The sequence below is a fragment of the Sinocyclocheilus rhinocerous genome, unplaced genomic scaffold (genome assembly GCF_001515625.1).
Source record: "Sinocyclocheilus rhinocerous isolate Xijiao unplaced genomic scaffold, SAMN03320098_v1.1 scaffold324, whole genome shotgun sequence".
NCBI classification, from domain to species: Eukaryota; Metazoa; Chordata; class Actinopteri; order Cypriniformes; family Cyprinidae; genus Sinocyclocheilus; species Sinocyclocheilus rhinocerous.
In genome coordinates this window covers 572,503-588,592 of record NW_015644072.1, presented here as the reverse complement: position 1 = coordinate 588,592, position 16,090 = coordinate 572,503, and the positions used below count along the sequence as shown (strand labels likewise).

At 39.1% G+C, this 16,090-nt stretch overlaps 3 protein-coding genes across 4 annotated transcripts in view; 1 reads left to right on the top strand and 2 right to left on the bottom strand.

The window, feature by feature from the left end:
* Positions 1-2,430: 2,430 nt before the first annotated feature.
* rps15 (ribosomal protein S15) lies at positions 2,431-5,318 on the top strand. The gene is made up of 4 exons (XM_016575567.1): positions 2,431-2,527; positions 2,846-2,931; positions 4,074-4,308; positions 5,178-5,318. Exons 1-4 carry the CDS (start codon positions 2,525-2,527, stop codon positions 5,289-5,291), a joined length of 438 nt encoding a protein of 145 aa, XP_016431053.1. The 5' UTR covers positions 2,431-2,524; the 3' UTR covers positions 5,292-5,318.
* A 1,419-nt stretch (positions 5,319-6,737) lies between these two features.
* LOC107757951 (protein ABHD8) lies at positions 6,738-10,718 on the bottom strand. The gene is made up of 5 exons (XM_016575563.1): positions 10,434-10,718; positions 8,430-9,184; positions 8,179-8,349; positions 7,404-7,620; positions 6,738-7,274 (listed from the first exon to the last, which is right to left on the bottom strand). Exons 2-5 carry the CDS (start codon positions 9,173-9,175, stop codon positions 7,149-7,151), a joined length of 1,260 nt encoding a protein of 419 aa, XP_016431049.1. The 5' UTR covers positions 9,176-9,184; positions 10,434-10,718; the 3' UTR covers positions 6,738-7,148.
* A 3,628-nt stretch (positions 10,719-14,346) lies between these two features.
* The window catches only part of dda1 (DET1 and DDB1 associated 1), a 5,814-nt gene continuing 4,070 nt past the window's right edge, over positions 14,347-16,090 (bottom strand). For both annotated transcript variants that reach the window (XM_016575560.1, XM_016575559.1), the window contains one exon: positions 14,347-15,695. In XM_016575560.1, coding sequence (XP_016431046.1) covers positions 15,585-15,695 — 111 coding nt within the window. In that variant the 3' untranslated portion in view covers positions 14,347-15,584. The remainder of the gene's footprint in view (positions 15,696-16,090) is intronic.

Here is a 16,090-nt window from a genome sequence, read left to right as displayed (position 1 = left end):
GATCAGATCAAAACAGTTATTTTTGAATAATCGACTCTGGGCTTAATATTTCTTTATTTGAATGACTGAAGTTTGATTTAACAACAAATCGAAATACGAACAAAAAAGAAATAAAGAGATTTTCTAATAGGCTAATAATTATAATAATAATAATGATAGCCTAATAATAATAATTATTTATAATAATAATATAACAATATAATAATAATAATAATTATTATTATTTCGTTCTGTTTGAAAACGAGCAAACGAAAATTAAGCTAGATTTTTCGTAGGCCTATTTTTGTTCGTGGGTAAACAAATGAGTTTATGCTTTAATATTTGTTCCACATGCGTGGGCAGCTTTGATACTTTAGTCTGATTTTATATTAATTATGAATTAGTGATTATATATTATTAAATTATATCTTTAGCTGAATCAAGCCGCGCATCACATCGAGTTCTTCTTATGGGTAAAATTCCAGGCTTTGCTTTATACTGAAGGAATAGGCTGCGCTGCGCCTGGGTGTGAGCACAAAACACAGATGAGCTCAGAAGGGAAAGACTGTACAGTAGGCTACCTCTTGTTGGATTTAGGCTAGGCTACGAATTAAATAAACACAAATTTGTTTTCGATTGTTTTATTTAAGTAGACCTTTAGACATAACAAGGTGCGCCAGAAAGCACACCCTGTTATTTTACAAAATGTTGGATTTGTAGGCTACGAATTAAATAAACACAAATTTGTTTTCGATTGTTTTATTTAAGTAGACCTTTAGACATAACAAGGTGCGCCAGAAAGCACACCCTGTTATTTTACAAAAGCAATTTGTAACGTTTTGTTGTTATTGTGGAAGTATAGAAAATAAGGCAGACATTTCTTTGCTCTGTTATCACATGTAGCCCAAGGGATCGCGCCGGCGCCGCCGAACCGAGAAGAGCAGTGTTGTGCTTCATATGAGATGTATATTTGCAAGAAATATAGCCTATACAACAGCCGGACAGTTTGAAGAAACGTTATTGTGACTAATTTGCAGAGCGGTACATGAGATGAACTCTTATTCTGTGTGATGGGATAGACAGTAAAGACAGGCTGAGAGAAAAAGTGGTGTTTTTAGGGCCGCACAAATAGCAAGCTCATTTTTTAACCCACGAACAAATAAATACGAAAAATCTAGCTTAATTTTCGTTTGCCAAACAGAACGAAATAATAATAATAATAATTATTATAATTATTAGCCTACTAGAAAATCTCTTTATTTCTTTTTTGTTCGTATTTCGATTTGTTGTTAAATCAAACTTCAGTCATTCAAATAAAGAAATATTAAGCCCAGAGTCGATTATTCAAAAATAACTGTTTTGATCTGATCATAGCCTAAACGAGTCATGGGTCTGAGTGCAGTTATTGGATAGCACTATATTGTAGACAGATTGGAGATTAATCCTAATAAACATGCCGCTACAATTAAAACCATTACATTAAAATACATTTAAAACAGTGTATTTCAATAATTTCAGCAGCGTGCAGATCCTGGTTTATGTCAGACTGTGGCGACAGCAGCACGGACAGTCGCTTACTCGCTCACATACAGCCTACTATATATCTATAATAATCGGGAAAACATATCGTTTTTATGACATAATATGTCTTTGTTACGAGAAAAAAATATGTCGTTTTAACAAGATAATTATATCGTTTTCACGACATAACATCTCGTTTTTATGAGAAAAGATGTCGTTTTAACGAGAAAACATCTCGTTATTACGAGAAAGATGTCGTCTTAACGAGAAAAGATGTCGTTAAAACGACATAACATCTCGTTATTACGACATAATTGAGTGGGGGAAAAAATATGTGTGTGGCAGCAATGCGTCACCATAGTTTTCTATGTGAACATTTTAAAATGTAATTTATTCCGAGTCAAAGCTGAATTACTCAGTGTCGCATGATCCTTCAGAAATCATTCTAATGTGCTGATTTGTTGCTCAAGAAACATTTCTTCTTATTATAAATGTTACAAATTTGAGTCTTTGCTGCTTAATATTTTTGCGGAAACCATGATACACTTTTAACGGATTGTATAAGGGAAAGTGTAGGCCTATGTCTCAGGCGTTCTTTATACTTATAACCACAATTTTAGCTTCACTGGGTTTGCAAAATTAAGTATGAACATTAATGTGTAGCTTCAAGATACGAGGTTATGAAAGCTGAATGCATACTAACTAAAAAGCTGTTTAAAATAGTTAAGAGAGCTTAAAAAAAAAAGTTAGTCTTTGTTTCTTTACAAAAAAAAATCCTACTGACCTACAGAGTGCCACAGTGCGTTGATTTCTTGTTTGAACCGATCGATTAAATAAAAAATGACAAGTGAACTCACTGATTTCCTGTATATAAAACCTCAGCATTTGATGTCAAAGTAAAATAATTCTATCCTCCTCCTCTCCGGTAGTGGGCGACTTACTAAACTCTCTTTAAGTCTTCTCTGAACTCTCGCGATATTACCGCGTCTGTCCCGTTATCTTCCTTTTCCGGGAGTCTCTCAAGATGGTAGGTTCACGTCTAATTTATATCCAATAATCCAAACCAATCTACTGTAAATATGATGCATATCAGAGTAGAAAATGTGAATAAAGCTCACTTAAGAATGGATGCACGCTTTCAGGCCATTATTTTTCGCGCGGGATGAAAGCTTAGATGTACGATTAGCGGCTTCAGGCTAGTGCTGTAGTTCTAAATCAAGCGCGATGGATTCTCGAGTTTATTCCTGCGTCCGTTTTATTACTCGCCGTTTATGTGTTAGTTAACACGCTAACCGTTAACGAAAGGCCCGTGAAAAGCGGCTGACGGTGGTTGTGATTCCCACAGGCGGACGCCGAGCAGAAGAAGAAGCGCACCTTCAGGAAGTTCACCTACAGAGGTGTGGATCTGGACCAGCTGCTGGACATGTCCTAGTGAGTCAAAGCTCTGTCGTCTGAAGGTGAAAACATGTTGAGTGAGTGAGGAGAGAAGCGAGGAATAGTTGCCTCCAGTGGCAGTGGAAGTGACTCGCTCCGTGGTTTTCATAACGTTACAGCATTCTTCTGAGGGAAACAAAATGTTGGAATATCCGTGCTGATCTGTTTCAGATAACACCGTTTCTGCAGGTTTTATGAAGGGAAATGTTTGACTTTTTAAATTACAAATAAAGACATTTTAAAGACTGAATTGATTGGAACACGTCAATACGGTCTCTAAATGCAAATGTCTGTTAGCAATGCTTCAGAGTTGAAAATATGACAACAGATCTTCATTGCTTATCCAAACAACTAGAATATGGAAATAACTTCTACTGATCGGACTGCTCTTGGTCAGCATTTTTGTTTTCCAGTGCAAATGCCTACAAACACTTGAGAAGCAAAATGACTTGAGTGAACTAAATGAAGTGAGTTTATGATCTTTAAAAAAAAAAAATCTGCCTATGGGTTCAGAAAAATGAACTTAATTCATGTTTTCATTCCCCATTGACCGATATTTGCTCTTGTTTTAACCGCAAACTCAATTTTGTTCAGTTTCTCAGAAAACACAACTTCATATCATGTCTGCATCTCAAGTAAATGTATGCTGATTTGAGGATATTTGTATTGGAAAACTAAAATACTGAGACTGTTTTGCAGTGCATGCAATATTTAACACCATGACTTTATGAATTTGAAATGACTGTCTGCTCTGATTTAAGACCTTTTTAGACCTTAATTTGTCGTAATATTAATGTAGTCAATGTTCCTATGCCAATATTTTTGTAATGGAAAGTTCACTGTATATTGAAATGATAAATAACCTATGACAGCGATGATGTTTTGTTTTTTTACCATAAACACATTAAATATTACATATACATATGCAGTATAATGTGTGTTTCCATCACCGGCTTAGGTCTTAAATTTCATGTAAGGTGGTATTAAAAAGGTCTTAAATTTAACTTGTTCATATCTGTAGAAACCCTGTTATTGTAACCTGAACTTTAACGGTCTTATACACTTGTTCTTTGCCAACCTTCTGAATTAAGGTTTCGTCATCTGTAGAAATATTGAATTAGCTGGTGTGTGTTCCTCAGTGAGCAGCTGATGCAGCTCTACTGTGCCAGACAGAGGAGGAGGCTGAACCGTGGCCTCAGGAGGAAGCAGCAGTCTCTCCTCAAGCGTCTCCGCAAGGCCAAGAAGGAGGCACCTCCGATGGAGAAACCAGAGGTGGTGAAAACTCACCTGAGAGACATGGTCATCCTGCCGGAGATGGTTGGATCCATGGTCGGCGTGTACAACGGCAAGACCTTCAACCAGGTTGAAATCAAGGTAGGCATGAAGCATACCGTTAAAAAGTTGTCAAAAATAATCACTGTAATTTTTGCGTTTCATGTGTGAGTGCTGCTTTTTGTGGCTTTGCTGTCACGTCAAGCACTCTGTGTCCCACTAAGCCGTTAGATATGGCTGTGTTTTTATTAGGGCTGCACGATTAATCGAATGTGATTGTCATGCGCATCTCATCAGTAAAGCCGGTTCTGTGATTAGTAGTAAATCTCCATCACGTGCTTTCAGATGAAGCAGCGTTTACTAAACAGAGCCGTAGTTCACTGACAAGCTACGCAAAACCACGTTCATAATCGCAGACGATTTAATCGCGCGATTATGAAATCGAAGAAATCGATCTGCGATTATGAAAGCTGTTTGCGTAGCTTGTCAGTGAACTACGGCTCGGTGTAGTAAATGCAACATATTTCATAGTATTCTAAACAGTGATAAAGGCTATGTCGATTAGCATTGCATTATTATATACTTTATTATAATAAAAATTATAAGACGAACTCCGATAAACCATATATTGTCGTAGTCGTGTTTATTAGTCAGGTTGAATTAATCAAAGCAGTTAAATCTTCTGTTTATTTAGCAACCGCTATAGGCATTTCCTGGGTTTCTTCTGCGAGGCGTATTTGGAGTTTTAGCGCGAGAGCGCCCTCTGGCCTTCGGATGGAGATTTACTGCTGATCACAGAACCGTGCTTCACTGAAAGATACGCATGACAATCGCAGCTTCTGCCTAATCGCAAATTTGCGATTTAATTTCGATGAATTGTGCAGCCCTAGTTTTTATAGAAGAATGCATTGTGAATGAATATGCAGTGGTTTTTGATGGCTAATGATTTGTATAATTTTGTCTCTTTTCAGCCTGAGATGATTGGTCATTACCTTGGAGAGTTCTCCATCACATACAAGCCTGTTAAACACGGTCGTCCGGGTATTGGAGCCACTCATTCTTCCCGCTTCATTCCTCTGAAGTAAAAAGTAAATAAAAGTCTCCAAAGCAGACTCTGACTTTCTTTTTCTTTGTGTAAAAGCTTGTCTTGCTTGGCAAATAAAGGTATGTGGTTTATTTACATACTGAAAATTCTCTGCTTTTCCTTTCGTATGCCTGTGAATCCAAGCTGCAGATCATCTGTCAGTGTTTTTTTTGTAAAAACTTTAAATAAAAAAAAGTCATTGTTTTTGTCTTTAAAGGACTTATTAGTTAAAAATGAGACGCTAATGTTTAATTGTTTTCATTTTTGAATACTAAGTTCTTTTAATAGTTATGATGCTAAATGCCCATTTCATGAACCTGCTGATTTACCTGAAATGCATGTTTCACAGCATTCAATCAGGGTTTCGGCAGGTCTTGAAGTCTTAATTCATGCCTTCACAAATTAAGGCATTAAAAGTCTTCTATACATAGTCATGGCATTAGATGTTGCAAACTTTGTGTAAAATGTATTAAAAAGTAATGGTGATCAGTTGGAATTTGCATCTTCAAACTTTGAAGTGTTGCTAATACAAAACATATGTAGAGAATATATTCATGTATGGTATTCTATTACATTTATTTTATGCATTTTCATCATTGCTTGGTCTTAAAAGGTTGTATATTTACCATAAAACCTGCCGAAACCAAAGACAGCGTGCTTCATATTAAAAAGTATGGACTGTAGTAGGTAAGCTGATTTGTAAGAAGCAGGCAGAAGCAGATCTAGCTTTTTATTTTAGACAATTTCAACAACGGCTGGAGTACTTAAAAATAAAAAGACATAACCTAAACATTATAAAAATTTCAAAAAACAACTGCTTTTCAAGTGACCAGAACAATACTCTGCTGAATAACTCAGAAATTGAGAAATCTGATATTAGTTAAATAAAATAAAGGCTAGTAATAGCCTGAAATACTGTAAATACATAAAATAGTTAAATCTTTTTACAGTAAATGCTTCCAGTAACAGTATTGCACTGTCGTGTTACAGAATTTTGAATAATATTTCATCTTGAGGTTATTACTTTTGGGCTGACAACGTCATAGGACGTATTAATCCCATTTAAGCACATATATTCCACAGTAGACGCAAGAATGCAAATCATTCATTTGAACGGTCTGGTGTTATCTGTGATTTTACATGTCAATACTGGTACAGAGGCTCCAGTGGACATCAGATCTAAGGGCATGAAATAACTGGTCTACTAATAAACAAGTGATGGTATACATCTAAAGCTGTTAAATTTGCTCTACTCTTCCATGTTAGCCAAATTTAATGGAACCGTTTGAATGTAGGATGTCATTAGATATTTACCAGTTGATGTTTGACCACAGCAAACAGACTGAAGGAACAAAGAAGGATGTTTGTCCCAGAGCAGAGTGGGTTTTTACCAACTTTGGAGTAATATATTCCTTGCATGTGTGTGTGTATATATATATATATATATATATATACACACACACATCCTCAAGGAATATATTACTCCAAAGTTGGTAAAAACCCACTCTGCTCTGGGACAAACATCCTTCTTTGTTCCTTCAGTCTGTTTGCTGTGGTCAAACATCAACTGGTAAATATCTAATGACATCCTACATTCAAACGGTTCCATTAAATTTGGCTAACATGGAAGAGTAGAGCAAATTTAACAGCTTTAGATGTATACCATCACTTGTTTATTAGTAGACCAGTTATTTCATGCCCTTAGATCTGATGTCCACTGGAGCCTCTGTACCAGTATTGATGCTTTTTGGTGCAGTTGTTGGTCTTATCAAGTCTGGCTGAGATTTGGACGGTGACTTTGGGGCGGTTTTTGGTCTCGTGTCCTCTGGAGGTTTGGTGGTGGTGGTTCCTGTTTGGGTTATGAGGCAGTTGCTGGCTGCCACAGGAAGAATTTGTGTAAGAGAGTATTAACCACATCAGGGCACTCCATCATGACCATGTGACTTCCGTCATCAATGATCTTCAGGAACCCCAGCAAGAGGATCTATAAGAATGTGAACACAGGAGTAAAAAGTTTGTGATACGTTTGCGCACACCAATATCTGGTCAACTGCCACTAAAACAAACAACTTTATGGATGAGGCCCAAAGCTTGGAACATAAAATAATTGTACCTCTGCCATACGTTGGTCCTCTTGTACTGGTACAAACTTGTCGTACATGCCGTGAACCAGCAGAACAGGCACTGTGATTTCAGCATGGTAAACCTCATCGCCCTCCGGCCAGTACTGTCCACTCATCATGGACCGCAGAACGAAGGAAGACACGTTGAAGGCATTGTTCTCTTTTAGTAGTTTCTTTTCTCTCGTTCCCTGATGGGCAAATCCAGCCCTTGAGGAAAGAAAAAAGTAATCTTTATTGGTAAAAAAAAAATACTATTAGCACAAACAGAGATACTTGTGTTCAAGCTGGCAAAGGGCAAGGCAAGGACAAATGTGGGTTACACTTTATCTCAACAGTCCACTTTAGACATTCCACTAACTATAAGTAAATTTGCAGCTACATGTTAACTAAAGGCTGGAATATACTACACGACTTTTGCCTAGATTTTTACAAGCCACTAGTTGCCGAAAGTCATAGAAAATCACGTAGTCTACGATGATCACAGACTCCGACAAACTTTTTAAACTGTGCCCATCATGCACTACACAAATAAACAGACGACTCTAATCAAATCTGCAGACTGTCTTTGATTTTGGCAACTAGCGTCAACTTGTCCAGACTGTAAATTGGGTCAAAAATCTGGGCAAAAGTTGTGTAGCAAATTCCAGCCTTCAGTAAAAAATATTACATTAAATGGACAAGGTAGTTACCAAACATAGACACTCATGTTCAAGCTGGCAAAGGGCAAGGCAAGGACAAATGTGTCCTGTGGACGATTATTCTTACATGAGAAAGCTCCAGGTGAGGCACGGAGACAGGAAATTAAGGACACATGTGGGCAAATTGAAGACAGAGCAGAGACTTGGCTCGAGTGCTGTGGGACCTCCACCGTTAATCATCACAACTTTATGAACTTGTTCCGGATACTCATGAGCCAGGAAGGTACAAAACGAGACACTGCGAGACAAGAAAGAAAATGCTCAAACGAGTGGGGAAATGTATCCGCATTTATCAGGCAAATGAGTCAATTACCTTACCCATAAGAGTGTCCTACTAAAATATTCCGCCTCTTTGCATACTGCTTGAAGATGATTCTAACATCCTCAGCCAGAGCATAAAAGGTATAGGCAGCGGGAATCTGAGGAGCTGAACTTGCACCATGGCCGGCCAGGTCCGGGGCAATGACCTCATAACCAAGTTGGGAGAAATAGTCCAGTTGGCTTCCCCAGATATCCAACGACCCCCCGACTCCATGTATGAAAAACAAGGCCACGTCGGGGTGAGTACCTTTGCAGCATGTGATCTTCCGCTCACAGTCAATCACAATGGAGCGTTTGGGTTTGCGCCGTCTGCGCTGCACTTGCTGCGGTGAAGGTTTGGTATCTGAAGCCTGTCCTGTGGCCGCCGACCCCGGTGTGGGTTCAGCAGCCTGGCCTGCTGTGGGAGCCTCACAGTTGGAAACATCCGTATCCACAGTGCCGTCTCCATTCTGATAGCGGACCAACTCTGGATGGGTGGCTTCATTGACATTCTCAATCAGAAGCTGTCCATTTCGGTACACCGAGATTTTGCGCTTGCAGCTGACCGTACCCCCTTCCCCAGTCCCTGGCTCCTCAACCACTGGTCTGTCTGGGATAATATGTCGAACTCTCAGAACCCTTCCTGGCTTTACCTCAACAAATTCAAAACCATCGGTGGGCTCAGAGGACTCAATAGGTATCACAACGTTAGTAGATTTCCCTGTAAAGCAACAGAATATTCCATCCACAAAGCTGGTGAACATGGTGAACACCTGGGGAAATAAGAAGTGCAATTGGCTTCTCAAAGATTCAATGCTTTAGTACATGGGCTTCTGCAAATTTGGATTGGCACACATCAGTTTGGCTGACCAATTATCCACATAATGTGTTACATGCAACAAGCTACCCATTGTGTCTTGCCAAAAAGTACCCCTAGAGCACGATGCTTCTAACACAGCCCTTAGTCAGAGTAGCGCCATATTTAATTTTTGACAGCAATGAAAACAAGGCTGAGAGGGATAAAAAAATAGTGCGTTTAATAGATTGCAGTATTTGTTCAGCCGACGAAATCTTTCAGAAAAAAATAACCTTTATGTAGACAAAGATTATGTGATCTAGGACCTTTATACAGTGTGTGTACCATTGCAAAGACTGTAAGTCCTTCCTTTTAATCCACATTAAATTCAATGTGATGTCTAACCTGACTGTGGTCTCTTAATGTTAGAAGTCAAGTAGCATGCTGGTTTGTTTTTGCGCCAAATATAGTACTTTGCTGTCAGGCCTATTAGCTATTCTCACAGTACCACAGAATAATGGCACCAACTAGCATCTCCATGAATTATATTCCATTTCAGAGCGCGAAATATATGACACCCTTCCCAAAACTCAAACACCAAAACATATTTTGTTAGGATCAGTATTGGACAGTACATTAACATCAATACCACAAGTTTAATTATTCATCAAAATTAGCTTCACATGTATAGCGAACGAATTGTGCCTCAAAATTTCCCCACAAGCATTATGAAATGTATATTTATAAAAGCTTTAAAAATACATGACAACCAAACTAATGGTAAGAATCTATTTGTTCCCCTCCTCAATGCTCCTTAGCGCTTTGGTCTTCATAACATTGGGTTGGATCTGTTCTATTTTAATTGTGCGTTGTCACAATGTCACTGGATTATATGATGCAATTAATTGAACACTTACTGTTGGATTCAAACTTAACATGGTGTGTACTGTGGCAATCTACTTGTGCAATGTGTTATATTGACTGTCAAAAAGGACTGATATTGACATTCAAGTAAATAATACAATATTTTTTAAATATACATAGCAAAAATCCCATGTAAAAATTAAGAAAATATTTTTAAAAAGCAGTGTATTTCATTGCATCACAATTCGGAACTGCCTTTCCTTTCGTTAAGGCTTTGACCTTTTAGGTTGCCTCCATTTTTAGCTATGATAAATAAATACATTTACATTTTTTTTCACATACTGTAGAGAGAAATATCTTACCAGATTATCGATGTTCCCGATACATGTAAAAACTAGACTGTTGACTCCAGTAGCTTCTCTTCAGTGTAATGAAGTTGCGGGTTGGTAATCTGCAGCCCCCCAATCCAATAATCGAATCTAAATAGAATCTCTTTCCACGTGATAAAATGACTTTAAAGACAAGCAGAAGACTTCATTTAATGTAAAAACTTATAATAAAAATAATTAAAAGAGCAACAACAGGTCTGTTTTTCGCTTTCATTAGGTCCCTATCTTCCGAATCTTCATGGTCACAGTAAATCCAGATTAAAGCGGATTACATCTGTTGAGCATATGCTGTTACATCCTCACTGAACACATCTAGCGCATTGAATTTATGAATTATCTTGAAATCTAAATTAAATTTGGCTTGACACAAAAACCTTTTTAGTCTAATTTTTATTAAGTCTCAAAAAAAAAAATGTTGACCTCAAACAGAAGTTGGGAAGGCTTCATAACAACAAGAACATACAAATGCAGGTGTAATTGCGGTAAGTAATGCTGTATCGCTTTCAGCTAGATTTCGACACAAGATGGGCTGCTCTCTGGAAATGGCTTGAAACAGCCGACTTAACCTCACATCATGTCTCCAGCCACAATGAAAACAGTATACGTTGTGGACTCAAAAGCACACTTGCTGCAAGTATTAAGCCTCACGTGTAAAGCTCCTCCTGTTTATTGTAGCCTATCATCCGCAACCACAGCTCACCGACTCCCTCTGCAGGTTAAAAGAGGAACTGCTGCATCGCTGCACCTTAAATCTCAGAACTCCAAATTAAAACCACAAATCCAGATAAAGGAGAGACACTATTAAACTCGAACCTGGGAAAATCCCATCATATTTAGAAGGCAAACAGACTGCAACTGAATCAGCACACAGGGATCAAGTCAAATATCGAGCCAGGCATCTGAAGGCAAGTGATCCGCTTATGAGTGTGGAACGAACATAGCACTGAAAACCTATATGACAACGGGGGAAGTGAAAGAGACTGACATTTGTATTTGTTTGCATGACCCGAAATGTTATCCTCAACCTGTGACAACAGAAAAACAGTCCTAACAGTGCTTTCATGCACAAGTATGCACCTGCTAGGAAGACCGTCACATTACCAACACAAAATACTACATCTAAAACTGCCGAACGTGGCTGTACATTTCTGAATTTTTCCTTTTTGGACACTGAAGAGAGAGACCCTGTGTGTTTGGAGTATATCTTGAAAGCAGTCATTCACAGCTGAGATTACTATGGTGTTTTTAAACTTTTACACTGCATTAATAGTCTCCTAACAGATCAAATTTCACACACACGTCTTCTTAGCAGACATTCGTTATTATGTGCTTGTTGAATATCGCTATACCCCCCACCGCATATATCGCGGTTCAGAGTTCAGCAGAATCGTCAAAGCTGGCAGTGAAACCCGTCGTGCCCCACAAGTTCAGAACCGGGCAGACGGGCTGGGTGAGGGGCACTGACTGCATCAGGAAGCACTCAGTAAAATAAAAAAAAGCACACTGTAAGAGAAGTGTTCTTCCATTTCTTTCTTTCTGAGATGAAATTCCTGTGTGGCGTGCGGGTGTTTGGGCTTGTTGTGTCCGTTCTTGTGCTGTCGGATGGTGGGTTCCTCTAGGAGTCCTCGTTCATCTCCTGGCTGTCTGTCCGGGCGATTTTGCGGGGAGGTGCTGGACTGCCGCCCTCCCCTTCTGCTTGCTCCTGCTCTCGCTTTTTAGCTGCATTCTGCAAGACATTCAAAAACAAAAACAAAAAAAAAACTGAAGTTTAAATTCATCATTCCAGTAGCTAGATAGAGGTTTGTGCGAGAACAAATTTTCAGTCCTGCTCACATTGTGGGTGGGTTGGGGTGGGAAGTAGGGCTGTCGCGATAACCGCAATATCGCAATACCGCGCTATTGACGAGTAAACCGCAGAGGAATGCAAGAACCGCAGCAACCGCGACTTTTGCGTGTTTTCTTTTTTCGTAAGGTTATGCCCTTCTCGTTTTACACTTCATGCATGTGGACTGAATATTAAACAAGTTAGTAATGATAACAATGTGTACCATGCTGATTTGTACAGAGGCTCCGTAGATTTGCACTTAACAAGCCATCCACAGTGCTGTCTCCATTCTGATAGCGGACCAACTCTGGATGGGTGGCTTCATTGACGTTCTCGATCAGAAGCTGTCCATTTCGGTACACTGAGATTTTGCGCTTGCAGCTGACCGTACCCCCTTCCCCAGTCCCTGGCTCCTCAACCACTGGTCTGTCTGGGATAATATGTCGAACTCTCAGAACCCTTCCTGGCTTTACCTCAACAAATTCAAAACCATCGGTGGGCTCAGAGGACTCAATAGGTATCACAACGTTAGTAGATTTCCCTGTAAAGCAACAGAATATTCCATCCACAAAGCTGGTGAACATGGTGAACACCTGGGGAAATAAGAAGTGCAATTGGCTTCTCAAAGATTCAATGCTTTAGTACATGGGCTTCTGCAAATTTGGATTGGCACACATCAGTTTGGCTGACCAATTATCCACATAATGTGTTACATGCAACAAGCTACCCATTGTGTCTTGCCAAAAAGTACCCCTAGAGCACGATGCTTCTAACACAGCCCTTAGTCAGAGTAGCGCCATATTTAATTTTTGACAGCAATGAAAACAAGGCTGAGAGGGATAAAAAAAATAGTGCGTTTAATAGATTGCAGTATTTGTTCAGCCGACGAAATCTTTCAGAAAAAAATAACCTTTATGTAGACAAAGACTAGGACCTTTAGGACCTTTATACAGTGTGTGTACCATTGCAAAGACTGTAAGTCCTTCCTTTTAATCCACAATGTGATGTATGTGATGTCTAACCTGACTGTGGTCTCTTAATGTTAGAAGTCAAGTAGCATGCTGGTTTGTTTTTGCGCCAAATATAGTACTTTGCTGTCAGGCCTATTAGCTATTCTCACAGTACCACAGAATAATGGCACCAACTAGCATCTCCATGAATTATATTCCATTTCAGAGCGCGAAATATATGACACCCTTCCCAAAACTCAAACACCAAAACATATTTTGTTAGGATCAGTATTGGACAGCGCTTTGGTCTTCATAACATTGGGTTGGATCTGTTCTATTTTAATTGTGCGTTGTCACAATGTCACTGGATTATATGATGCAATTAATTGAACACTTACTGTTGGATTCAAATTTAACATGGTGTGTACTGTGGCAATCTACTTGTGCAATGTGTTATATTGACTGTCAAAAAGGACTGATATTGACATTCAAGTAAATAATACAATATTTTTTAAATATACATAGCAAAAATCCCATGTAAAAATTAAGAAAATATTTTTAAAAAGCAGTGTATTTCATTGCATCACAATTCGGAACTGCCTTTCCTTTCGTTAAGGCTTTGACCTTTTAGGTTGCCTCCATTTTTAGCTATGATAAATAAATACATTTACATTTTTTTTCACATACTGTAGAGAGAAATATCTTACCAGATTATCGATGTTCCCGATACATGTAAAAACTAGACTGTTGACTCCAGTAGCTTCTCTTCAGTGTAATGAAGTTGCGGGTTGGTAATCTGCAATCCCCCAATCCAATAATCGAATCTAAATAGAATCTCTTTCCACGTGATAAAATGACTTTAAAGACAAGCAGAAGACTTCATTTAATGTAAAAACTTATAATAAAAATAATTAAAAGAGCAACAACAGGTCTGTTTTTCGCTTTCATTAGGTCCCTATCTTCCGAATCTTCATGGTCACAGTAAATCCAGATTAAAGCGGATTACATCTGTTGAGCATATGCTGTTACATCCTCACTGAACACATCTAGCGCATTGAATTTATGAATTATCTTGAAATCTAAATTAAATTTGGCTTGACACAAAAACCTTTTTAGTCTAATTTTTATTAAGTCTCAAAAAAAAAAATGTTGACCTCAAACAGAAGTTGGGAAGGCTTCATAACAACAAGAACATACAAATGCAGGTGTAATTGCGGTAAGTAATGCTGTATCGCTTTCAGCTAGATTTCGACACAAGATGGGCTGCTCTCTGGAAATGGCTTGAAACAGCCGACTTAACCTCACATCATGTCTCCAGCCACAATGAAAACAGTATACGTTGTGGACTCAAAAGCACACTTGCTGCAAGTATTAAGCCTCACGTGTAAAGCTCCTCCTGTTTATTGTAGCCTATCATCCGCAACCACAGCTCACCGACTCCCTCTGCAGGTTAAAAGAGGAACTGCTGCATCGCTGCACCTTAAATCTCAGAACTCCAAATTAAAACCACAAATCCAGATAAAGGAGAGACACTATTAAACTCGAACCTGGGAAAATCCCATCATATTTAGAAGGCAAACAGACTGCAACTGAATCAGCACACAGGGATCAAGTCAAATATCGAGCCAGGCATCTGAAGGCAAGTGATCCGCTTATGAGTGTGGAACGAACATAGCACTGAAAACCTATATGACAACGGGGGAAGTGAAAGAGACTGACATTTGTATTTGTTTGCATGACCCGAAATGTTATCCTCAACCTGTGACAACAGAAAAACAGTCCTAACAGTGCTTTCATGCACAAGTATGCACCTGCTAGGAAGACCGTCACATTACCAACACAAAATACTACATCTAAAACTGCCGAACGTGGCTGTACATTTCTGAATTTTTCCTTTTTGGACACTGAAGAGAGAGACCCTGTGTGTTTGGAGTATATCTTGAAAGCAGTCATTCACAGCTGAGATTACTATGGTGTTTTTAAACTTTTACACTGCATTAATAGTCTCCTAACAGATCAAATTTCACACACACGTCTTCTTAGCAGACATTCGTTATTATGTGCTTGTTGAATATCGCTATACCCCCCACCGCATATATCGCGGTTCAGAGTTCAGCAGAATCGTCAAAGCTGGCAGTGAAACCCGTCGTGCCCCACAAGTTCAGAACCGGGCAGACGGGCTGGGTGAGGGGCACTGACTGCATCAGGAAGCACTCAGTAAAATAAAAAAAAGCACACTGTAAGAGAAGTGTTCTTCCATTTCTTTCTTTCTGAGATGAAATTCCTGTGTGGCGTGCGGGTGTTTGGGCTTGTTGTGTCCGTTCTTGTGCTGTCGGATGGTGGGTTCCTCTAGGAGTCCTCGTTCATCTCCTGGCTGTCTGTCCGGGCGATTTTGCGGGGAGGTGCTGGACTGCCGCCCTCCCCTTCTGCTTGCTCCTGCTCTCGCTTTTTAGCTGCATTCTGCAAGACATTCAAAAACAAAAACAAAAAAAAAACTGAAGTTTAAATTCATCATTCCAGTAGCTAGATAGAGGTTTGTGCGAGAACAAATTTTCAGTCCTGCTCACATTGTGGGTGGGTTGGGGTGTCTCTTTGAATGAATGAATCAGCGTTTTTGAACGTGTAGTTGAATGACAGTCCCTTTCCACCACTTTGTGGAGCAACACTGTAACTGCACTGACTGACAGCCGTCTAGAACGCGCACAAGTGGAAATATCAATAGAAAGTGTCTTGTCCAGTCAGATTAGAAAATCAGATTACAACTAGGCTAACTGTTATACATATAAACTGTTATACATATAGGCTAACGATAGCCTAACGATCTTATTGTCAGGTTTATGTTCCGTTATGTGGAC

Excerpts from the sequence above, each read along its gene's own strand:
- rps15 (XM_016575567.1), top strand. Across the intron at positions 2,932-4,073 it reads CAGCTGCTGGACATGTCCTA|TGAGCAGCTGATGCAGCTCT; the intron begins GTGAGTCAAAGC and ends TGTGTTCCTCAG. Across the intron at positions 4,309-5,177 it reads TCAACCAGGTTGAAATCAAG|CCTGAGATGATTGGTCATTA; the intron begins GTAGGCATGAAG and ends GTCTCTTTTCAG.
- LOC107757951 (XM_016575563.1), bottom strand. The coding sequence starts at position 9,175 with ATGTTCACCAGCTTTGTGGATGGAATATTCTGTTGCTTTACAGGGAAA. Across the intron at positions 7,621-8,178 it reads CTCACCTGGAGCTTTCTCAT|GGCTGGATTTGCCCATCAGG; the intron begins GTAAGAATAATC and ends TCTTTCCTCAAG. Across the intron at positions 7,275-7,403 it reads AGGACCAACGTATGGCAGAG|ATCCTCTTGCTGGGGTTCCT; the intron begins GTACAATTATTT and ends ACATTCTTATAG.